Source organism: Protopterus annectens, chromosome 8.part1 (genome assembly GCF_019279795.1).
Source record: "Protopterus annectens isolate FY-2018-M chromosome 8.part1, PAN1.0, whole genome shotgun sequence".
Lineage (NCBI taxonomy): Eukaryota > Metazoa > Chordata > Ceratodontiformes > Protopteridae > Protopterus > Protopterus annectens.
The window spans coordinates 139,043,875-139,069,385 of NC_056742.1; the positions used below are offsets into that span (position 1 = coordinate 139,043,875).

General features: G+C 41.1%; 1 protein-coding gene across 4 annotated transcripts in view; it reads right to left on the bottom strand.

The window, feature by feature from the left end:
- Positions 1 to 25,511, bottom strand: part of WWP2 (WW domain containing E3 ubiquitin protein ligase 2) — a 1,859,587-nt gene that overhangs the window by 1,388,598 nt on the left and 445,478 nt on the right. For all 4 annotated transcript variants that reach the window (XM_044081781.1, XM_044081779.1, XM_044081780.1 and 1 more), the window contains one exon: positions 13,222 to 13,343. In XM_044081781.1, the coding sequence (XP_043937716.1) occupies positions 13,222 to 13,343 (122 nt within the window). The remainder of the gene's footprint in view (positions 1 to 13,221; positions 13,344 to 25,511) is intronic.

The window sequence follows — 25,511 nt, forward strand, 5'->3', positions numbered from 1 at the left end:
CAATTTGATGGAAAAAGTGCTAGTTTTCCCCCCAAGGGGGCTGCCAAAAGAAAAGTGCTTGGTTCTGGTATAGGAAAGTCATTGGAACTGTTTCCTGTAAGGTTGTGATTTGTCTTCTCCGCTTTTGGAGGTAGGAGCACACCATTGTTTAGGCCTGTATGAGCCTTGGGACTGAGACCTGCCTCTGGGACGCCTGTATCTGCTTCTTTGTGGTCTGTTTGACACTGGAAAGGACCAATTTTTTAGAAGGTCACTTCCTGCTAAACCTGGGTGGCTGTACCTGTAAGAAATCCTTAACTGTCTGCATGGATTTTGCTTTACTCTCCATTTTTTTCAATACCTCTTCTGCTTTAGTACCAAACAAAGTGTCATGCTGTAATGGTGCATCTAATAATTTTGCTCTAACATGATTTGATGGAAAAAGTGCTAGTTTTCCCCGAGGGGGCTGCCAAAAGAAAAGTGCTTGGTTCTGGTAGAGGAAACTCATTGGGACGGTTTCCTGTAAGGTTGTGATTTGTCTTCTCCACTTTTGGAGGTAGGAGCACCCCATTGTTTAGGCCTGTATGAGCCTTGGGGCTGAGATCTGCCTCTGGGATGCCTGTATCTGCCTCTTTGTGGTCTGTCTGACACTGGAAAGGACCAGTTTTTAGAAGGTCAGTTCCTGCTAAACCTGGGTGGCTGTACCTGTATGAAATCCTCGACTGTCTGTATGGATTTTGCTTTATTCTCCATTTTTTTCAACACCTCTTCTGCTTTAGTACCAAACAAAGTGTCATGCTGTAATGGTGCATCTAATAATTTTGCTTTGACATGATCAGGCAGACTCTGTTCCTTTAACCAAGCATGCCTTCTAATCACAGAACCTGTAACTGCGGCCCTGCAAGAGGCCTCCAGTGAATCATAACCACAATGCAAAGTATGCTTTCCCACTTGTTCAGCTGCATGCAATAAATCCTGCAATTCCTTGTTCTCTGAACATTCAGTATTTGTCAACAATTTCTGTTTCAGCAGTGACATTAAATATTGCTGATATTTAAGCATATGAAACTGACAATTTAAAGCCCTTACAGCCAGGGTAGCAGAAGTGTAGACTCCCCCCCCCCCCCATCTGTCTAGAGCCCTAGAATCCCTATCAGAGGGGACAGGGTTTTTTGCAGTGGAAGCTTTAACCCCCTTTGGGACCCTGAGATCTAGTTTCTGGGTCAGCAGCGGGTTTTTTGTATAGGAATTTATGAGAATTCGGGACCCTGTAGTATCTGTCTGGCTTAGCAGGTACAGGGGGTAAAGAGTCAAGGGGACAGGCCGGACTCTGAAAATACATCTACAATGTCTAGAACAGGTGGAATAGCAAGGGGTCTGTGCTGAAGAAGTAGCAGAAAGTCTCTGAGCCTTTTCTCAGATTCAGAATAATCTTGGCTCTCCCAGTGGAAATGCTCCCTCATGGTGTGCAGGGTTTCCCCAAAAGAATAATCCTCAGGAGGAGAGGCTGAAGGAATGGATTCTTCAGCATCAGAATCCTCATAGGGAAGCATGGAGTAATCCTGTTCAGAAGAGGAATTAGAGTAAATAGAAACCTCATCAGAAGAATCATACTCTGTCTCTTGCCTAGGCCTCTTATCAGGAGGGGGATGGGAACCCCTGATCAAAGTAATTAGATCTTCGGCCATTTTGAGCATCTGTTTTTTAGGCATGGAAGTCCGAGTAGGAGAATGCTGTACTTGTTTCTTTGTCTTTAGAGCTGCTTTAGTCTTTGTCTTTGAAACTGAAGATGGCTTAATATACAGTTGTGTAGGTCTGAAGACACCCTCAGAAGCCGATGCCTGCTCAGTGGCTCCGGACCCATCTGAGGGAATGATTTCAGAGTGTCCAATACCTTGAGTATCCAGAGGCTCAGTCGGCTCCACGTGGGAGTTGGAAGCGGCCTGTGGCTCTGAGGTAGCGGGCGCCAGGGGCTGCGAAAGCATCTCACTGAGAACCGGCGAACCGGTGACTGGCCTAGGAAAGGCCTCATCGTCGGTTTTGGACCTCGGATGCCTATCCTTTTCCTTCTCCTTGCATTTTTTATAAACTCCGGTTGTCGGCTGGTCCAACGGCATTATATAATTAAATCTTCGGACAAAGTAATGAAATGCAAAATCGAACCGACGCTTGATAGTGCGTTGGTTAAATCTAGCACAAAACAGACAGCTAGCAACATTGTGATCAGGGCCTAGGCAAGGAATACAGTAAGAGTGAAAATCCTTATGAGATATTTGCTTCCCACAAGAAATACAATTGTTAACTTTTTCTGACATCAGTCTGGAGCAAGAAAAAAGTTTCCCCAATGGGGTACTTCGCTTTAATGAAGACTTCGGTTCTGAAATTCGGATTTGAAAATCTCAGGAGTTGGCCGACCGGCACTTGCGAACTGCTTTTGCTTCGGGCATCGCGTGGCAAGAAAGACTGAAGAAAATGGCATCAGCTGCATCTTTTATACCCCTGGCACACTGACGTCAGGGAAGAGGTGACAGCAACCGACGCCGGACCTAGACTTTGGAATTCTGGCCGACTGCGGGTAGCCTGCCGGCAGATAACCCAAGAGTAATGACTGCAACAGTGAAACACGATGAACATTTAAGGCTTACTGTGCACTGAGAGTGGACCCCTGAGGGAGGGCTAGAGGGTGAGGTAATACAGCAGTTGGTAGTGCCCAGAGCCTACCATCTGGCACATCTAGCTACAGCCCATAACATTAATTTTGCAGGTAATATGGGCATAAAGCATACCAAGACATGTATTATGCAGAACTTTTACTGACCAGGATTGCAAGGGATGTAACAAGGTACTGCAGGACCTGTGAGCAGTGCCATAAGGTAGGTAGGGTAAGAGACAAGGTCAAAGCTCCATTGATGCCTTTGCCTGTGACAGAAGAGCCACTTCAGAGGGTAGCTACGGATATTGTGCGGCCTCTGAATACCCCAATTTCCACAGGGAAGAAGTATATTCTGGTGGTAGTAGATTATGGTACTAGATACCCTGAGGTGGTGGCTCTGTCCTCCATCAAGTCATAGAGGGTGGCAAATACTTTGTTAGAGATTTTCAGAAGGGTAGGTTTGTGAAAGAAATATTAACTGACAGTGGTGCCAATTTCCTGTCAGACCTGCTGGCTTGTTTGTGGAAGCATTGTGGGGTGAAGCACCTAAAGACCACTCCCTACCACCCCCAGACTAATGGGCTCATGGAGAGGTTAAACTCTGCACTAAAGACCATGCTATGGGCATTTACAGACCAGTTTAGGAGAGAGTGGGACAAATATTTGCCCCATCTGCTGTTTACATACAGAGATGTACCCCAGGAATCCACAGGTTTTTCACCCTTTGAGTTGCTGTATGGACATAGGTTGAGCGGGCCTTTAGATTTAATTTGTGATAACTGGGACAGTGAGTATGAATCCCACAGGAAGTTTGTTGTGGTGCATGTCCTAAACCTCAGGACAAGGCTTAGGGAGCTCATGGGCTTGGCCCAGAAGAACCTGGCAGGAGCCCAACAGCAGAAAAAGGTCTGGTATGGCAGGAATGCTCAAGCCCAAGAGTATGCTGTGGGACAGCAAGTTATGGTGCTCATTCCTGTCAGCTACAATAAGCTGCAAGCAGCTTGGAAGGAATCCTCTGAAGTGGTAAGGAAGGTCAGTAATATTAATTACATGGTAAACATACTAGGCTGAAGGCAGGGGCACAAATTGTACTATGTTAACATGATGAAGCCTGAGCATGTCAGGAAGGTCCTGGACCATTAAGCCTAGTAACTGTCAAGTGGGCATGGCAGAGGTCTCCTACCTGGCAAACAGAGTGGAGAGTGGTAAGATTTGGCCAGAACCTGCCAAAGTGGAAGCTATTCATGCACAGCCTGCCCACGGAACCAAAAACCAGGTGAGGGCATTCTTAGGGACAGTAGGGTACTATGGAAAATTTGATCCCAATTATAGTACAATAGCCGCTCCCTCACAGACTTGACAAGGAAAAAAGTACAGTTTTGTACCTACCATAAATGTAGATGTTAGAGTGCTAATACAGCTGCAGTCATAACAGATGGGTTCTCCTGCCATCAGGCGGGTCCTCGGTTGGCCGAATTCCAAAGTCTAGGTCTGGCGTCGGTTGTCGTCGCTTCTTCCCTGACGTCAGTGCAACAGGGTTATAAAGGAACCAGCCAACGCCATTTTCTTCAGTTTTTCTTGCCCCAGATGTCAGGTGCCCCCAGAAGGAAGGCAATAATAAAATTGTGTGATAATAAAGTGCTATATAATCAAAATACAGTAGTTGCAAGCAAATAAATCATAAATGATAACCCCAATCAGGTTGTATGAGGATGTGTTAGCCTATATGCCTGCCCCAAGAGGGGAAGGAGGGAGGGAAACCTGGACTGCAGCTGTATTAGCACTCGAACATATACATTTATGGTAGGTACAAAACTGTACTATGTTCATCGTGCATACAGCTGCAGTCATAACAGATGGGTAGAATCCCAAAGCTAAGAAAGGGGTGGTAGGCACTAGTTGGAACTAGGAGGAGCCAAAATGCCCTGCAAGACTGCAGTGGCAAAGCCTGCTCTAGATTTGGAGTATAATGGTAGGTTGTAGTGCTTGGAGAAGGTATGCACAGAACTCCAAGTGGCTGCTTCCAAAATATCCTTGGTAGGAACTCCTCTGAGGAAGGCTGCAGAGGTGGCTGTGGCCCTGGTGGAATGAGTTCTAATGCCTGTAGGAACAGTTTTGCCATGAAAAGAATAGCAAAAGCGTATGCAGTGGGCTATCCATTTTGAGATTGTCTGTTTGGAAATTGGTTTCCCTTGAGCTCCTACCGCATAGGCCACAAAAAGCTGATCTGATTTTCTGAAAGGCTTTGTTCTGTCCAAATAATAATGCAGCTGTCTGTGGATATCCAAGGAATGTAGTAATCTCTCCCCTTTGTTTTGAGGATTAGGATAAAAGGTAGGTAAAATGTATGGCCTGATTTAAAGCTACCCTGGATACCACTTTAGGCATAAAGGACGGGTTGGTGTAAGGAAACTCTGTCTTGATGGAAGATGATAAAAGGCTGGACAGCCATGAGAGCCGTAGTTCTGAAACTCTACAAGCTGAGGTGATAGCCAGAAGGAAAGCTGTTTTCCAGGACAAATATTGCAAATCTGATGAGGCAGCTGGCTCAAAAGGAGGCAAGGTCAATTTTTCCAGAATGAAATTCAGATCTCAAGCAGGTATTGGTTGTTTCCTTGGAGGCCTTAAATTCTTAGCCCCTCTGAGGAACTGTCTTAAGAGAGGGTGAGAGAATAAAGGTGGATCAGTGTTGTATTCTGCAGAAATGGCTGAGGCATGTATTTTGATGGAGGAGAAAGAAAGTCCACTGCTTAGCAGTTCAGCCAAATATTGTAGTATTTGAGGTAAATTCAGTTTTCCAGGATCCTGGCCCTTTTTCTCATTCCAGACACAAAAATGTTTCCATTTTGCAGAGTAAGCTTTTCTAGTTGATGGCCTTCTGGCCTCCAAAATGACATCCTGCACCTCCTTGGAGAGTAGGGCCTGTTGAGATGCTAAGGAATCTTCCATGCGGCTAGATTGAGTGTTTTTAGCTGGCTGTGAAGAGTTTTGAAACTGTGCTGAGTCAGAAGAAGAGGCATTAGAGGCAGGGTCCATGGTGGGGAATGCGTCAGGCTCCTCAGGAGTGGGTACCAGTGTTGCCTTGGCCAGTCTGGAGCAATAAGAATCATCTTTGGTCTTTAATAGAACTTTGGGCAGCAGAGGAAGAGGAGGGAAGGCATAAACTGTCATTGATGTCCAACTGAAAGAGAGAGCGTCCACTCTCCAGGCCTTTGGATGGAAGATCCTTGAGCAGAATTCTGTCAATTGATGATTCTTGTGGGAGGCAAAGAGATCTATGTCTGGCCTTCCCCATTCTTGGATTATTTCTGTAAAAACTTTTGGATGCAATTTCCATTCGTGTTGATCTGTCATATTCCTGCTTAGGTTGTCTGCCAGCGTGTTTTCCTGGCCTGGCAAGTACTGTGCAAGTACTGTGCTTGTAGTTCCATTTGTAAGTCCATGGCCATGTTCCAAAGTGACATGGCCAGTCTGCATAGGGGGTAAGAATGTGTTCCTCCCTGTTTGTTTATGTACCACATGACTGTGGTGTTGTCAGTCCTTATCAATAATTGACCTGGTTGTAGAAGGTCCTTGAAAGCTTTCATAGCATTTATTACTGCTAGCATTTCTTTTTGATTGATGTGAAGGTGCTTTTCTTTTTGGGACCATTTGCCCTGAATGCACCGATCTGTCATGTGCGCCCCCCAGGCGTAGTCCGAGGCATCTGTTGTGATGACTTGATTTGCTTGAGGCTTGCTGAATGGAAGGCCTGTGTTTGCTTGACATGCTTGAGCCCACCACAGAAATTCCTTTTGCAGACATGGAATTAGTGGTATTATTGTTTCCAAACTGTGGCTGTGTTGAGACCATACGTTTTTTAGGTACCATTGTAGTTTCCTCATATGCAGCTTTGCACATGGGATTAGTAAGATGCACGATGCCATGAATCCCAGAGCCTGCAGGATTTTCCTTGCAGTTAGCCTGGTGCAATTTGCTAGTGTTTTGAAGTATTGTATTAATTGCCCCTGCTTCTCTGGCGTGAGGTAGGCCATCTGGGTGTTTGTGTCCAAATTGGCACCCAGGAAAATTATCTTCCGAGAGGGTGTTAGCCTTGACTTCTTTTTGTTGACTGTGTATCCCAGAGATTTCAATAACATTATTACATAAGCCAAATGTTTCAGAAAAATGTGCTTGCTGTCCGCTTGGATCAGGCAGTCGTCCAAATAGGGATATATTTGTATCCCTTGAAGTCTGCAGTAGGCAATTACTGATGCCAGGCATTTCGTGAACACTCTGGGCGCAGTAGATAAGCCAAAGGGCAATGCAGAGAATTGATAATGGGTTGAACCTGCAAGAAATCTGAGGTACCCTCTGCAATTTTGTCTGATTGGGACATGCAGGTATGCCTCCTTGAGGTCCAATGTTACCAGCCAAGACTCCTTGCTCAGCATGGGAAGAAGTTGCTGTAGAGTGAGCATCTTGAATTTTGGTACGAGTAGAAATGTGTTTAGGATGGATAGATCCAAAATAGGTCTCCAATCTTTTCCCTTCCTTGGCACCAGAAATAGTCTGGAATAGAAACCTTGACCTTGTTCGTGCGTAGGTACCTCTTGAATAGCTTTCATGTTTATGAGATCTGTAATTTGCTTTTGTGCCTCTGCCCTTTGATTGTGTGGCAGGTTTGGCATGCCTCTCATTTTTGAAAGGGTGTGAAAATGGAATTTGTAGCCTCTGTTTATAATGTCCAGGATCCATTTGTCCTTTGTGACAACATGCCAATTTTTTGAAAATAATGCCACCTTTCCTCCTAAGGGGACTGTCATTTGAAACCTGGTTGGCATGCAAAGGGAAAAGTCATTGGGTTTGCTTTCTGAAAGATTGCGAGTTGTCCTCACCACCTCTTTGTGCAGGAGCTTGCCATTGTCTGCCTCTATACGAGTCTTGGGATTGTCCTCTGCCCCTCGGGCACCTGTATCTGCCTCTTTGGGGTCTGTCTTTGGCAGGAAAGGACCAGTTTTTGGAAGGCCAATTTTTACTAAAACGTGGGGGTTGAACCTGTAGAAATTTTTTCACAGTTTGCATTGATTTAGCCTTTTCCTCCATTTTCCTTAATACCTCCTCAGCATTAGCACCAAATAGTACATCCTTTTGAAGAGGGGTGTCTAGTAATTTAGCTTTGACATGATCAGGCAAGGCTTGTTCCTTGAGCCAGGCATGCCTACGTATGACTGATCCTGTAACAGCAGCTCTACATGAGGCCTCTAGAGCATCAAAACCACAATGTAAGGTATGCTTACCCACTTGTTCTGCACTATGCATTAAATCCTGCAACTCCTTCAAGTCTGGTTGTTCAGGTTGTGACATTTTACTCTTCAATTGTGATAACAAAAACTGTTGGTATTTTAGCATATGAAACTGACAGTTTAAAGCCCTCATGGATAAGGTAGCCGAGGTATATACCTTTTTTCCCCACCTTTCTAAGGATCTGGAATCTCTCTCGGAAGGCAATGGATTTTTGGCAATGGAGGCCTTAACTCCCTTGGGGCCCTGTGAGATGGTTTCTGGGTCAGCAGCATGGCTTTTGTAAAGAAATTGGTGTGAGTCAGGAACCCTGTAGTACCCGTCAGGCTTAACTGGAGCTGGAGGTAGAGAGTCCGGGTAAACATCATCTAGGATGTCCAAGACAGGAGGTATAGCCAGAGGCCTATGCTGAGGTAACAAGAGAAATTCCCTGAGCCTTTTCTTGGAATCTGAATAATCCTGGCCTTCCCAGTGGAAGTGTTCCCCTAAGGTATGCAACGTTTCCCCAAATGAGTAATCCTCAGGGGGGGATACAGAAGGGATGGACTCCTCCGCATCAGAGTCTTCAAAAGGGGAGTAAGAATGTTACTCATCATCAGAGTGATCAGAGGAGGGGGAATCTTCCTCCACTCTGGGCCTTTTGTCCGGTGGGGGCTGAGAGCCTCTGATTAAAGTAATTAAATCCTCAGTCATTTTAAGCATCTGTTTCTTAGGCATGGGGTCTGGAGATGGGCCCTGTGTAGCTGGTCTCTTAGGGTGCATGGTTGCTTTAGACTTTGTGAAAGCCTTGATGGAGAAAGAAGAGGAAGGCCTGAAGACACCTTGAGTGGAGGTGGACCTGTCCACATTCTGAGTTTCAACGCCAAGAGTGGCTTCGGTATCTGTAGTCGGGGTGTGGGCCGAGGAGCCTGTGACCGCGGGCACAGGAGACACCGTCAAAGAAGTGTCGTCGGTAATCAGGGGCTGCGTAGGTGCCTCACTGAGAACCGGACCACGTGTAGTCGGCTTTGGCGTGGTGTCGGTAGAGGCCGCTGACCTCGTTTGTCGGTCCTTGTCTTTGCATTTTTTAGACAAAACCGAAGTCGGAGTATCCGACGACATAGTATAGTTAAAAGCTTTTCCAAAATAATGCTGGGTGAACTCCGCCTGACGCTTAATAGTGCGTTTGTTGAATGTAGCACAAAAGCGACAGACCAAGACGCCGTGGTCTGGGCCTCAACAAGGTATACAGAGGGAATGGAAATCCTTATGCGGTATTTGCTTCCCACAAGAAATACAATTATTAACTTTGTCTGACATCGGTCTGAGGCAAGAAAAGTTTCCCCAACGGGGTACTTAGCTTTTAAGAAGACTTTGGTTTCCAAATTTCGTAATTTCAGGAGCTGGCCGACCGGCACTTGCGAACTGCTTCTGCTTCGGGCACCGCGCGACAAGAAAGACTGAAGAAAATGGCGTCGGCTGGTTCCTTTATACCCCCTGTTGCACTGACGTCAGGGAAGAAGCGACGACAACCGACGCCGGACCTAGACTTTGGAATTCGGCCGACCGAGGACCCGCCTGACGGCAGGAGAACCCATCTGTTATGACTGCAGCTGTATGCACGATGAACATCAGGCCAGATAAGGTAGTGTGGATCCAGTCTGTGAGCAGGCATTCCAAAAGCTTAAAGGGGCTTCACGAGGACCCCATGTGTTAGCTAGTCCAGATTACAGCAAATAATTTGTTGTGCAGGTGGATGCTTCAATCTATGAGATGGGGGCTGTACTCAGCTAAGTTGCATCAGAGGGAAAAGAGTACCCAGTTGTATATCTCAGCTGTATACTCCACCCCAGGGAGGAATGTTATGCAGCTGTAGAAAAAGAATGTCTAGCCATAGTATAGGCATTGCAGAAACTTTAGCCTAATCTGTATGGAAGGAACAGATCACAGCCCCTTAATATGGCTACATAGTCAGACAGCAAAATGCCAAGTTATTAAGGTGCAACCTAGGGTTGCAGGCATATGACATGACAGTATAGCACCACAGTGGGGGTCAGTAATGCCAGTGCAAATGGACTCTCAAGACACTGTATATGCTAATGCATTCCCAGACATTTCTCTCAATGTTTTTCCAGGGTCACTTGAAAAACTAGCTTGAGTCTTCAAAGTTGGGGGAGAGATGTGATGATGTGAGGTACTGCCATCATAATCAAGAAGACTAGGGCAGTGCATGTGTAACACATGCAGGCATAGTTAGCTGGAGTTTTGTAAATAAGTTTGTGTCATTTGACCATCATGCTGATTTGTACAGATGCTTAAGTTAAAAATGTTATTATTACTGATTAAATGCTTATGTTTAACAAAGAATTCTGGAAGGGAAGAGTATAAGTTTTTGAAATTGTTCTATAGCTTTCAGATACTGCAACAGATCTTAAAGCTCTGATTGTGTATTGTACCAGAGTCAGGTGATCAAATGTGATGTTATTCCATAACCAGCACTGAGAGAATGGAACTCACACAGCAGCTTGTTTTGTTTAGTTTTCTTTGGAACCGGATATAAAAATCGATGACAGTTATCACAGACAGTTAGTTGAGTTCAGTTCATTTAGTTAGAAGCTCATCACCTTGCCTTGTGGAAGTAAGCATATCAGCATCTAATCCTGCCTTGCTGTATTAATTAAGTTAACTTGGGAACAGTTATCCTTTAGACAGTCAGGAAATACAGTGAGATTAATTAATTAGTGTTTTCTGCATCTGTTTGAATCTGTCCAAATGTGTTATTTTTATTTCTCCTGTGACTGAAACTCTGGCGTTTACTGTACTTAGATATTTAGTATGCTCATATTTTCTATTTTATTATTTATTAGTAAATATTTTTATACCTTTCATCATGGCTGGTCTTTCAGAGAATACTTTTAACATCTTGAGAGTACTTTTGCTTAATTTAGTGATGCTGTGACCACTCTGAAAAGCATTGATGCTTTGGTTACACTCTGCCATTTATATTAATATTGATTTTTCTCAGTATAATTGGATACTCTTGTAAGAGCCAGAGAGTAGTTGACTGGTGGCAGCATGTTTACCTTATAGTCTGGGCAGAAGGAATACAGCTAGTAAATCTGTACCAGCCTTTACCAGGAGTGTGTGTGTGTGTGTGTGTGTGTGTGTGTGTGTGTGTGTGTGTGTGTGTGTGTGTGTGTAAATCAAATACACAGGAGTGGGCTAGTCAGCTATTTGGAACTGGGACACAGTGCTACAAAGCGAGTCTTGTTTGGGATCTGGTGAGACAAAGTCTAGTCCCAGGTTAGGAGTGTGCTCCCTGTGTGCTCTTGAGCTGCATCTTAAAATACTGTGTAAATCCATACATGTTCTTAGTAACCATCTCTCACCTGTGTCAGCAGTGAGGATTGAGGCTCCTCGATTACTGGGCTGGGGTAGAGAGGCCATCATACTGGCATCCAGGCAATATAATTACTAGCCAGTAACTAAATATATCTGATCAACTTGCTGCTTAGTGTGCAGCCATCTCTTAAATACACTAACTGAGATCTCTCAGCCTTGGAAAAAGGGGAATACTTTATTTAACACATAAATAGAGTCACCTTTCTCCACTACAGTGCAGCTCAAATGACAAGATGAGAAACATCTCTTCACACAACTGCCAACTCATATCTTTAAATTAGAATACTGGCAGTTTGTCAAACAAATACTAATCAGATAAATGACTACATGGTACAAAAGCAATACTATAAACCCTGAGTTGCAAAGTAAAAATGTATATACAAAACCAAGTTTTAATCTATCATTTATTTATTTATTATATTACATATCCATATATTTACTATTTATTATGTATTAATTATAACTTTAATTATAATTCTATTTATAATTCTACTTATTGTCAAAGTGGTGAGAGACAGAGAATTACATCTTTATTTTTTGTATATCCCCACTAAACTAGGTATATTTAAATTAGCGTAAGATTTAATCAAGGTTTATTAAGTCCTTATGTTTATGCGGGTAGGTGTTCCTTGCCCATTTTAAACGCAAGCATCTCTAAACCCAAGCCATCTTAACCTAAGTCATTAAATTTATTTTATTTTTAATTTCAAAATTATAGAAAAACTTTTTTACTAGGAACAATTCCAGTATGATGAACTGCCGACACAGCGATGACACTAAGATAACTAGTTTCCCTTGGTTTGTTCTCCGTTTAAACAATGGAGGCAGCCTTATTTCTTTTTAACATTTTTTCTTTATATATTTTTAACACTCGTTGTTCAAAACATAGATTAAAACTTGGTTTTGTATATACATTTTTATTTTGCAACTCAGGGTTTATAATTATAAGACTAAGCCTACTTCCAATTAAGCCAAATTAATTGATTGATTGGCTTATTATGGTACAGAGCTACTATTTAAACAGCATTGTGTTGTGCATTATTTTGTCTTCTGAGGAAGTTAGCTGGATTTTTAGCGACGAAAAGTGTATGTGTACGTTTCGCACTTCAAGGAATATCGTGAATAAAGTGGTTTGTTGATTGGAGCATCTTTCCTGTGTTTTGGTTTACTTTTCGCAGATTTTGAAAGCTCCCCAGCTGCTTTTAGAGCAACAGGATTACATTTTGAAATCTACCAATGGTTGTCAACAACTTTTTTCAAAGCATTACACTCGATACTAAACGCCAAACACATCCTTAACTAATTACTATTCAATTCATCACTTAACTGAAACCGGCAATTAGTGGATACTAATGTGAGAGGCTTAAACTTAACTTGCCTACTGCCCAACATTTTCCACTTATAATAAGATGTTACTCAAACACTCTCTCTCTGGTAACTCTTCTGGATAAATAAATTATACAATCTATGTACCTGAACTAATCATACTAAAGTAGAAGTCATTGAATCTTGATAAGGTGAACTTAGCCTCCTAACTTCTACCAGTCTCAATCCTCAGTCAATACATATCCCATCCTCTTTAAAGCATCCTATACCCCTTAATTAATAGAATTTTAAGATTCTGTTAACCTTACTGTGACCCTCAGTGTCAAATGTAGCTTTTTCTTCATTTTGTTAAAAATGTACCCAATAAATTGAAGTTGCAAAAACTGAATATCACTACTGAATGCTACCGAAATTTACCTTTGTTAAACTCACACATGGCAAAATACAGGGCACTGAAGAAGGAAGTGGAATACAAAATAAAGTGAAAAACACATAGTAAAAAGCTATTAAACTACCATAACTATGATCATAGGTTTTTGCAAACTCAGAGTGCATTGCTCCTGACTAGACTTGCTTCTTGCTAGAATCAAAGCGCTTACCTGTCCCATTATTCTTCTTCAAAGCCTCAGAAACACGGATTATTGCAGTGCCTAGTACCTCATTTCTCAGTTTATGACAGCTCCACAGTTTCAGTTCCAGGCGGCTCTGAGGTGTAACATTACTGCAAACAGGAACAAGTTAGAAAAGGAGGTTAAATAACATTTACTTCACAGTTCAACCTGAAATCTGTATTATCTGTAGGTGTTTCTTATGACTGCTTACAACACTTCTGAACTTATGTCACATATACACAGTTATATATCCCAGTGAAATTATACGAATATCTCTTCCAGGTAATTTTATATAGGACCGAGGGATTACCTACTATCCAATTACCTGTTTCAAATTCTAAACAGAATGCCTTTGTACATGGTCCATTAGTCACTCATTTATTGTTCCTTCAGAAAAAGGGTTTAGTGCAACTGGGCATAACTACTTAGAGATGACACAGGGACTCTGTCTTATGTAAGTTACAAGCTCAAGTTAGAAGCAGTTTGATCATGCATTTATTTAGTCATATATAGTAAGTAGGAGAAATTTATACAGATAGTCTGCACTAGTGCAAGAGCTAATGATCCACTAATCCTGCTTATATTCAACAAAGCCACTGACACTTATCTCACATACTTCTGAATGTCTTCAGCAAGAAGACATTCACCACTCACTCCCTTGGAGTAACAGTTTCACACATCTAGAGTGAAACTGGACAGTTTTATTTGATTATTATGTCCTCGACTCATTGTTTAGCCCTTTCTTTTTCTGGATCAGCACCTTGTAATTTCCCAATCTGTTAACTCACATCACATTTCTTTGTTCCTACTGAGGTCTACAGAATAGCTCTTGTATCTCACATAAATGCCTTCTTGCCTTTTCCTCTCACGAAGTCAGCAAATTTGCTGCTACCTTCAAATACTTTGAGTAATTTGTTGTCCCGTTAACCGTATGGCCCGCAGAACTGTTCACAGTACTCCACCTACAGCCTTATTAATTAATGACGTCCACAGTGGTATTAGTGTCCTTTTGATCCTCAAGTGTATTCCCAATTTGGATGCATCCTAACATTCTGTTTACTTTGTGAGCTTCTTTCTCATACTGAGCCTGGCGGATCTTGGCTACCATTACAATTAATCCAGGATCCTTCTCCTGCTCTGTGTGGTCTAAGGTCATTTCACCTATGACAAGGGTAGCTGCACAACTGTGAATACCCTGCACTTCTGGGCAATAATCCTCAGATGCCACCTCTCACACCACTGTAGTAACTTCATAAGGTCCTTTGTGAGGTTGACCCCCATCCTTGTCCCTACTTTTAATGTCCTCCACAAAGAGGTTGAACATTTCCTTTATGATATCCTACAAAGATGATGAAAGCACAGGGTCTTGTTCTACTTCATTAGTCATCCCTTTGTCCTCTAACATTTGTTCCTTGACTGGCATCCTATGCTTCCTTCCTGCATTCAATTTGTAACCCATTTGATCACTTTCCTGACTTCTCTGATGGCTTCTAGTTTTGCACTCACTTGTCTGTGTTGTACTGTGCCAGTGTCCTTAGCCTTGCAATGTTTAACGTATACCAAATCAACTGTGTACTCTTCTGCATCTGTTGCAGCCCATTCAAAGACATGCAGAAAACTACTAGCATAATTCTGTGTGTCATGTATGGAAAAAGATTCTTTAATAGAGTTAACCCAGCACTGACAAGGTGAACCACTAGCAGTACTACAGACTTAAAAGTAAAAAAGAATACACTGAATACACATGCCAGGAGACCCCTTTAAAAGGCAAATTTTTTTCTATATATAAAATAACATCTGATAATAAGACAGTTTTAAAATGATACTGTTTAATTTAGTTAGGCAGCAAAACAGCAGTGCAATGGCTGCACTGTCTGAAAAAACAAATTGAGAAAGCCATAACATTTTATTTGAAAAAATGGTTTTCAATTTCAGGCACACAGCACATAGGTTAATTGCTATTCAAGTTATACTTTAACAAAATGAAATCAACAGACCCTAACATGAGTGGCTTATTCTCAACTTGCCTACCATCTTCCACTTGCAATTAGATGTTACTCAAAAAAATCTCTGATAACTAATCTAGATGAATAAATTACACAATCTATGTGCCTGAACTAACAATTCTGCTGCAGAAGGTAGTGTAATTTGATAAAATGAACTTGATCTCAAACTCTCTCATCACCAACAGTTACATAGCCATTCATCTTAAGAACCTAGAAACAGAAATTGTAACCATTTGAAATGTCAGGACTCTGATGGCATAGTCCAGAAATGTGGAGGCTGAAAGGCTGGCTGCTATTAAAGCCTCTTTAGTAGTTGCAGTGAAGGGCACCTCATCCTAGCAAGGGTAGACTTGAATCTTTTTTAGTTGTAGATGAACTGCCATGCAATTTGTGAAACCCAGAGAGTTGGGGTGAGACCAATGGTCAAGAATCTGGATTGGTACTGACTGGCTCGCAGCCAAAAGTGCAAAAACCTTTTGGATTCTTTTACAGACTTTATGTGGAGGTAAGTAATCTGAAGGTCTATTGAGTACATCCAGTCAATTGCATTTTGGCAGAGCAACATAGTTTGTACCATGACTATTCTGAAAGGGGTCTTTCTGACAAAGGTTTAAGCCACTGACATCCAGTATAGTCCTGAGGTCTTTGTTTTACTTTGGTACTGAAAAGAATCTGGAATATTTTTACTGAACCTTGCTGGTCCTGTTGGGACCTCTTAAATTACTCTTTTTTGGAGAAGGAGGGAAACAGTTTTTTCTGACTCAGTGTGGACCATCTGGAAGCAGCAGTTGCTGAAGTGGTGGAGACTGGAAAAGGGTATAATATAGCCTCTGGATATTATTTCCCTCACTCATTTGTCCTGCGAGTTGACTATTTACGCAGTCAAATTGAGATATGACTGCCTCCAGAGGTTGACAGCCAGACAAGCTTTTAGGGACATTGGGGTCATCAGAAAAACAGTCCTTGAAATCTCTGGTTTTCTGGACCCCATAACCCAAGCAGTTAAAGTCCATTAGAAGGGGCAACCTTTGCCACACTCACCCCTGTTTGAGGAGGAATCAAAGTTCTGATGCTTTGGTTTCCTGAACCAAAGTGATTTGGAACTCTTATAATTCCTGTTAAAGGACTATTGAAGTCTCTCAAAGCAGATGTCTATGGCAGACAGGGTCTTCCCCTCTTGTTCAAATCTCAGTCTTGTTTTCACCATTGGTCCAAATAATATGGAACCATCAAAGGAGTCACTGGTGAAGGACACCTTAAAGTTATTGTAGATCAGTATGTAAGTATACCTTTAACAAGTTTCCATGGGCTTGCACATGTGTATAAATGCTGAGCATGTGCAAGTTACACTGCCATTTTGTAGTAAGCTGTTGAGATGTAAGCATGTATGTCTCTGTAGTCTGTCAGTTAATCTTAGTTTATATTTTATGCTGCTGCTATCCATCTTGATGTGTTTCTATATAATAAAGCATATAAACAAACTACCCCGCCTGTTTGTCTTCAATTGTAAACCAAGACGAGCGACATGGTGTCAGAATGGGATCCAGATTCAGCACCTGAAGGCAGTCACATAATGGTGGCGGAATATACAAGAATGGATCATTCCTACTGCATGTATAACTCGCAAAACAGGTCAGAAATGAATATTGGGTACCGAAACTTGCTTCAATGGTTTCTTATTTGAAGAATATAAAAGAAAGCACTCAGAAAGCTCAAAACGAGTTTCTAGTTAAACAAAATGTCCGAAACTGAGACGTTGATAAAATATTCAAAATATTTATGAAAATGTTTGAAATAAAGTCCGAATCACATAAAATACATAAAATAAGGAAAACAACCACATTTTTTCGCTACAAGATACTTTTTCGCATTAATTAAAGCTATTCAAGATATCCGAAGTATACAGAGAGTTTGCAAGTTTGTGCAGTATTACAGTACAGTTATTTTGCAAAACATGGCCATTTCAAAGCGCATTTCACAAAGTACAGTATTTCAGAGTTTATTGTGCATATGAATGTTATTACAAGTACTGGCTGTGTGTGCATGTTCATACATAATTATAAGGGGCATATTTTTTCAGTGTGTTTGGGCATACTTTGCTGGCATGGCAGATGGATTTCACAAACCAGGTTCTCTTGTCTTTGATAATACTTGTTGTGTCTTTCGGCTTTTCCCGGTTAGGGGTCGCCACAGCGGAACTCCAGTCCACTAATGATTGGTAGTTGATTTTTATGTGCCGAGTTACCAGCCCTGACGCACAACCTTCAACGAAGGTATGCCCATTCATGCATCTCTCGACGCAGAAGACGCTCTAGCTGAGAATCGAACCGGACAGCATCTTACTGTGAGGCGACAACGCTACCGCAGCACCACCACCGCAGTACCCTTGTACAGAGAATTGTAGAGTGTTTGAGCAAGAGAAAGATTTCATAAAGGCTGCATTGTCTGATAAAGATGACCGTACAAAGGCATTCATTATGCTTAATTTAGCTGGTTCAGAAGCCAGAGAAAGAGAGCGTTCATTTCTGTATGCACCTGCTATATCTGCAGGTGAGGAGGAAAACCATCATACAGTGGTACTGGCTGAGTCAAGGGAAGACCAAGAGTTCTTATAACATAAATTTAGAGAAATGTGTAACCCCCAAATGAATATTACAGTGGAAAGGCACATATTTTACACAAGACATCAAAAGCCTGGGGAAACTTTTGCAGCATATATAACTGACTTGTGAAACAAGGTTAAAATGTGCAGATTTAGTGATTTAAGGGATGAGTTGATAAAAGACTGACTTGTATGTTGTATTAAAAATGATGCTGTGAAAAAGATTTTGCTTCATGACAGTGATTTAACTTTGAATAAGGCCACTGAGACTTGTCAGACATATGAGCTCACAGAAAAGCATGGAAATATGCTTACAAATGAGAAATGCATGCTTCCAGTATCTTCTAGTGCTCATGCTGATAGTATGCAGCACGTGGTTAAAACAAACAGGCCCAAGCACATGGCAGCAACTGTAAGCCCTGCAACAGTCACTGGGAAACCCCATAACTTTCTAGCAAATTCCAGAGTGTGCACAGTCTCAGTGAAGCACAACAGTGAGTCAGCAAACTGAAAGAATGTGCCTCTACCCAGTTTCATAATCAAATGTCGTAACTGTGGTGCAAATCATGAACCCAAAAGAAAAAGGTGCTTAGCTTTTCATCAGCAATGCCACAGATGTAATAAGTGGAATCATTTCCAAAGATTCTGTAAATCAAAAGAGGCTCATTCTTTTATTAAAAAGAGAACATGCAAAGAGACAAGTTAATCAGTTAGAAAGCTGTGACCTTACTTTTTATGTTGATGGTGTGCCTGTGCTTAATGAAATAGTGCCGTAGATTTATGGGCAAAGAATGAAGTATTTTGTACTGTTCGGATTAATGGGTCTCTCATAGAAGGAAACCAGGCAGAGTTGTCCACGTTCCCCCTTGTTGTTTGCATTACATTTAGAACCATTGGCAAAGAAAATAAGGGACTCAGAAATTCAAGTATATAATTGGTATGGTAGTCAGGAAAAGCTGGTTGTACTTGTAGAGGACATTATTTTATACATGACAAAACCAGAAAGGGACATTACAGTGTTATGGAACATTTTAAGACCGTTTCAAATCTTCTCGGGATACAAAATTAATGTAGCTAAGACATAGGCAATAGCGGTAAATTATGTACTCACACACAAATTGGTCCAACAATATCCATACTTATGGGGACATGATAAAATGAAGTATTTAGGAGTACGGATTAGAAATGACTCAGTGGTGGCAGCTAAGGATATGTGGGAAGAGACTAAACAGAAGATAAAACAAAAATTGAGAAACTGGACATTTTGTTATATGGATATGGATACTAAGATACAAGCCATTAAAATGTTTTTAGTCCCTTTAGTCTTATATACAGGTCAGGCATACTTTTATCAAATGGAGGAGAAGTTGTGCATAAGCAATTAAAAGAGAGTTGAAGGATTTTATCTGGGAAGGGAAGACAGCAAGGGTCATGTGGGATAAGCTGATTCTACCAACAGAACAAGGTGGACTAGGATTACCTAATTTGAGGGGGTATTTTAGAGCAACACAGTTAAGGCTCTTATACATAGCACAAGCAGAAAACTATAATTCAAAGTGGAAAGGAATGATGCTAACACGGGGAGGAAGTTCACAAAATAAGGAGAAATTGGGATTTTGGATGCAGACTCTTAAGGAGAACAACCAAAATCATATAAAGTATTATATTCATAAAATAGCAAGGAGTATTCTAAGAAACAAACCAGCAAGAGAATGGAGAAAAGAGATTTTGCCAATAGGGTTGACTGTGGTCAAGGGTACAGATAAATAGGCAAGAGGGGGCTGGAATTTACTGGAGAAAACTGTCAAAGGAACCAAGGTATTGGGAGCAAATGACTAGAAAGGGAAAGGTAACAGAATGGGAAGAGGTCAAGAATTTATTTGGACTACATGTTAGAGATTGTCTTCCCTATCAAGAATTGATATCAGGGTATAGGCAAAGAGAAAGAAATAAGGGGCTCCTAAATGAAAGACCAGCACTCATAGATTTTTAACATAATCTAAAACAGAAGCTGCCATTAAAAAAGGAATAATTAGTAAAGCATATAAAATACTGCATGACAATTATAAGAATCAATCAGAGGAGCTTAGAAAGGATTGGGAAGACAGACTGGATAAGCAATTCACAAAGAGACAATGGGGGATATATGTAAATCTCCCAAATATGCAACAAAGTCTAGAAGATTTAGGACCTTCGCCTGGAAGTGTTTACATAGGCATTTTTATACCACAAGTAGACTCCAAAGAAATTTTCCTCAGGGGATAGCAAATGTTGGAGGTGTGGCGGCCAAGAAAGTGGTAGATGGGAACATATTTTTGGGAGTGTAATAACCTGGCAGAGTTTTGGGATTCCCTGCAGACCACTCTGTCAAAGATGCTGGGTGAGCAGATTAGACTGACTGGGGAGATGATTCTTTTGAGTTATGCTACAGAACTGGAATTGCCTAGACATAGTAAAGTCTTGCTGAGTCTAATTATGGTGGCTGCCAAAAAAGCAATTACTAGAAAATGGAAATCAAAGTCTAGACCAGCTTTACTAGAAATAGTTAACATAGTAACAGAGATAAAACAACTGGAATTTGGATCTTTGAAAAAGGGAAGGAGCAAACTACATAGGAAACAAATGGGAATTGTGGGAACAATATATGCAGAGCAGGAACAAGGTTTAAGAGGCAGGATTTGAATGAGACATATAATGCTCAACTGACAATGACTGGGTGGTTTATAAGTGATGTATAATGTTTACAACTACAGTTGTTTCAGTGGTGTCTGTGATGTAAATTGTTTACAACTAAAGTGATATCATTTTTGTATGCTTTTCATTTACATAAATGTAAGATTGTTTTTGTCATATGTGTAAATTTAATAAAGATGTTTGGGAAAAAAATGGGTCTCTCATAGAGCTCAAAGTTGACACAAGTTCAAAGTGCAATGTTATGCTAGCAGAAACATTTGCTAGAGTACGTGCCGGCGAGAAGCTTGATTTGGCGAAGTGTGCAAAGCTTGTTGCTTATGGTGGTGAAGAAATTCAGACTGAAGGTTCAGTAGTGCTTTCTTGTTACTCTGCTGGGAACAGCTTTATGTGGTCAAAAAGCACGTACAGTCATTATTAGGCCTCAGAGACAGTTTGAAAATGGGACTACTTTCATGTAATAAGGAAGTGTACCATGCAAGCTCCAAAGACCACTGTTCAAATTTCACCCAGTCTATTTTCTCTACCTATGCTGATCTTTTTGAAGACAAACAAGGCAAACTCTCAGTTGTGTACTCCATGAAGTTAGACCTAGAAGTCAGTCCAGTTGTCAGGCCAACCCAGAAAGTTCCAATAGCTATGCAGAACACAGTCAAAGCTGAGCCAGATAAAATGATGCAGCAAGGTGTGATTTTGCCCAGTAGGTTCGTCAACCACTACTGAATAGGTATCTTCCATGGTCATAGCTCATAAAAAAACCTCAGATGATATCAGAATATGCATTGCTTCATGAGATTTGAACAATGCACTGAAAAGACCTCATCATCCAATGCGTACAATCAAAGAAGTCGCTACTCATGCCAAATTCCACTATTTTTTCTGTCTTAGATGCACGGAGTTCATTTTGGCAAATTTTGCTTGATCAAAAATCTTCATCACTAACCACCTTCAGTACTCCATTTGGCAGGTACAGATTTTTGAGAATGTCATTTCTGATAAATTCTGCCAGTGAAGTCTTCCAGTGTGCAATGGAGCAAATTTTTTCTGGTTATTCATATGCTACTATAATAGATGATATTCTAGTAGGAGGTAATGGTGAAGCTGAGAATGGCAGAATCCTCAAGAAAGTTCTGGAAAGAGCACATTAAGTGAATCTTAAGCTAAATCCTCAGAAGAGCAAACTCAGGCTATGAGAAGTTACTTATGTTGGTCATTTATTTACTAGTTCAGGTTTATGACCAGATACTGCAAAGCAAACAGCTATTCAAAAGATGCCAGCTCCAGACAATGTTCAAGCCCTACAATTTTTTTTTGGCATGGTTAACTACCTAGGCAAGTTCAATCTGGACTTGAGCCACCTTTCAGCACCACCAAGAGAGTTAACACGCAAAGATGTATCTTGGTCATAGTTAGAACAATACCAGAGAGCATTTGATGTCCTGAAACAGAAAACTGCCAGTCCACCAACTCTCGGATACTATGATGTTCAAAAACCAGTTAATCTTTCTTGTGATGCTTTGAAATGTGGTCTTTGTGCAGTCATTCTTCAAGTGGGTACAACCAGTAGCCTATGCATCCAGAACTCTAACTCAAACTGAAATGCAGTATGTGCAGATAGAGAAAGAACTCCTGGCAATTCTGATGCGCATGTTCAAAGTTCCAGGATTATATTTATGGTAGACCTATCCAGACTGAAACAGATCACCAACCTCTAGTCACTATTTTGAGAAAGCCTATGCCTCCAACTCCTGCCAGATTGCACTGCATAATGTTGAAATTGCAAAAGTATATTTTAAATCTTGTCTACACATAAAGCAAACATCTTTATCTTGTTGATACTTTTATCTAGATCACCCAGAAATACCATTAAACAGCATGAAAATGAGAAACTTGATTATGAAGTCACGGAAGTGAGAAATTTTTCTTCCACACGTCTTGATGAACTTAGAAGTCATACAGCCTCAGATCTAGTTCTTCAGAACCTCAACCACTTTATCAGTCGAGGATGGCTATCAAAGCAATCTTGCTTACCAGTTTGACCTGCAACCATATTTTCCTTAGAGAGATGAGAGTTTGCTTGACAATGGTATCATGAAAGGTCCAAAAGTGATTATTCCAAAGTCCTTGCATTGTGGCCAGCCAGGAATTGATTCTACCAAAAGAAGGATGAGAGAACTAGTATTTTGGTCTTCTACGTCAAAGAATATTGAGAGGGCGCTTTCATCTTGTTCTGTATGTAATAGTACTAAGCCACATCAACAGAAAGAACCACTTCAGCTAAACCAGATTTCTGAAATACCTTGGTTGACAGTAGCTACAGACATTTTCATATGGAATAGTCAACATTTGGTGTTAGCAGACACTTACTCAAATTGGTTCAAGATTGACCTACTTCCTAATCTAATGTCCAGTACTATCATTACTAAGATGAAGCATCATTTTGCACTTCATGGTAGTCTGCACAAAGTTATTTCTGACAATGATACACAGTTTACAAGCCAGCAGTTCAAAAGATTTGCTGAGTGGGACTTTACTCATGTTACGAGTAGCCCTGAGTATCAGCAGTCAAATGGTTTGGCAGAACGTGCAGTTCAAAGTGTGAAACAATTACTAGGGAAGTTCAAACGAGACACTAGTGACGTTTTCTTGAATATCTTGAATCACAGAAATATTCCTTGTGATAAACATCATGGTTCACCTGCACAGAGACTTCTGTTGAGAAACACCAGAACTACATTGCCAATCAGTAGCAATCTGTTGGTTCCCTGTGTAAGAACAACAAAGCAGAGAGCTCAACTCATAAAAAGGTGTTTGTCCCAGAAGTCCTATTATGATAATACCAGCAAACCACTCAATCCATTATGAGAAGAGGAGATAGTGAGGACACAGACATCCAAAGGTTTTGATTGGACTGGTGTTGTGATAAGTGTATGTCCAGAGCCGAGGCTGTACATTGTGAAATCAGAAGGGGCAGAATCAGAAACATTTGATCTCAGCATCCGAGCTTGTACTGCAGTATCATATTTGAGGAAGACTCTAAATCTCAGAGTGAGTTACCCAGTGTTCCAGTTCCAGAGGACATTCCAGTAAATATCCCTGTTCCTGAGAAGAATCCTGAAACTTCTGAAGCAAGTTGTTCACCTACGACTGTCCCTGGTGCTAAACCTAGTCCTAATTGCTATATCACTAGATCAGGTGGCATTTCCAGACCATGTTTCAGATACATGGCAAATTGGACATGAATGTTATTTATTTCTCAGTGTCTGTACAATTGCATGTCTTCTTCAGATTTCATTTTATTGTGGGGAATTCACTAAAGAGGGAAGATGTAGATCAATATGTATGTATGTATACCTTTAAATAGCTTTCCATGGGCTGGTACATGTGTATAAATACTGAACACGTGCAAGCTACACTGCCTTTTGTAGTAAACTGTTGGGATGTAAGCATGTATGTCTGTGTAGTCTTGTCAGTTAATCATTTTTTTTTATATTTTATGTTGCTGGTATCCATCCTGATGTGTTTCTATACAATAAAGCATATAAACGAACTACGCTGCCTGTTCATCTTCATTTGTAAATCAAGACAAGCAACAGTTATCCACAAAAATGCATAAACAAAGCCGGCATGATGCCTACAGGTAATGCTTGTACCCAAAGCTCTGACCATTCCAACAGTTATAATATGGATCAGACAAACAGAAAGGTTAGTAATATTAAACATGATATCCAAAGTAGTCTCCAGTTGATCTCTTGACTCCGGCATGGGAGGGCATAAGACATTTAGACCAGTACTACCTATCTTTAGGGGGCTGCAAACTGTTGTCAGATTTTCTTGGAAATGCTTCAGAAGTGGCAGGCTCCTGTCATGCCCTCCTAGGGGACAGGTCAATGAAATGGTTGGCAGGAGACATGACATAAGAGGTAAAGGGTGCAGAGCAGTATACCTCAAACACTACCGCCTCATCCTAAGAGTGCAGGTTTGTTGGCCAGGATCTCTTCTGTCTCATTAATATGAGGATTTCACCAAATGTGATTTCTTCATGAGGAGATTGTGAGGAGCCGTATTATCAAGTCAGTATGTGATGTTAGTGACTACAAAGGTGAGTCCATGTGCCTCTTTTTGCATCTCTTCTTCCTAGGGACCCCTGGTTGTGACTTATCAGAGTTGCCCTGAAGAACTGGCATAAAACTGACTTTGTTGAGGGTTTCCACTGTGTAATGCATCTGGGAGTCATGATGAAGTAAATGAAGGGCACATGGAAGGGTGTTTTGTGATGAAGCCAGTGCCAATAAAGGCTCTGTTGATCACCTGGGAAAGGCCATCATCCTCTCCATAACAAAGACAAATAAGTAAGTGATCTGTCAACAATGGGGAACCCAGCTCCAGAACCTCTTCAGACAAGAGCCTGACAGTGAGAACCCTGTGTGCTCTGAGGCAGAGATTGGTGCTCAGGGTTCAAAGGCTGAGGATTTCAACACCAGGAATGGCTCCTAGCAAGCTGGAGCCCAAAATAGTGACAAAGATCCAGCATCAAGCAGCCATTTCCAAAATCTGCTAGATGCCGAATGTCTCATCATATGAATTGGATAGATTGTAGCCACACCTGTGGGAACAGTAACAATCCACTCAGAGCAGACAGGCTATAAGAGAACAACCAGCTCCAAAAGTATTCGTATGGAAACTGGCAATGGGAAGAAGCTAACATATTGGAGGAAAAATATCTTTAAGTACATTCACATATACTCAAGATACTTTATAGCATTCATTTATTTATTTGTGATGTTATATGTATGTATGTAATATACTGAGACAATTTAGAAAATGTTTAAAATACTCATGCTTACTTTTTATATTTTATATTTATTAAATTAAGTAGTTTTAGGTATTTTTAACATATGGATTTAAAATGATTCTGACTTTAACTATGGATCTTAAAGAAATGATTAACTATGCATGCAAGGTGATTTTTATTTTAT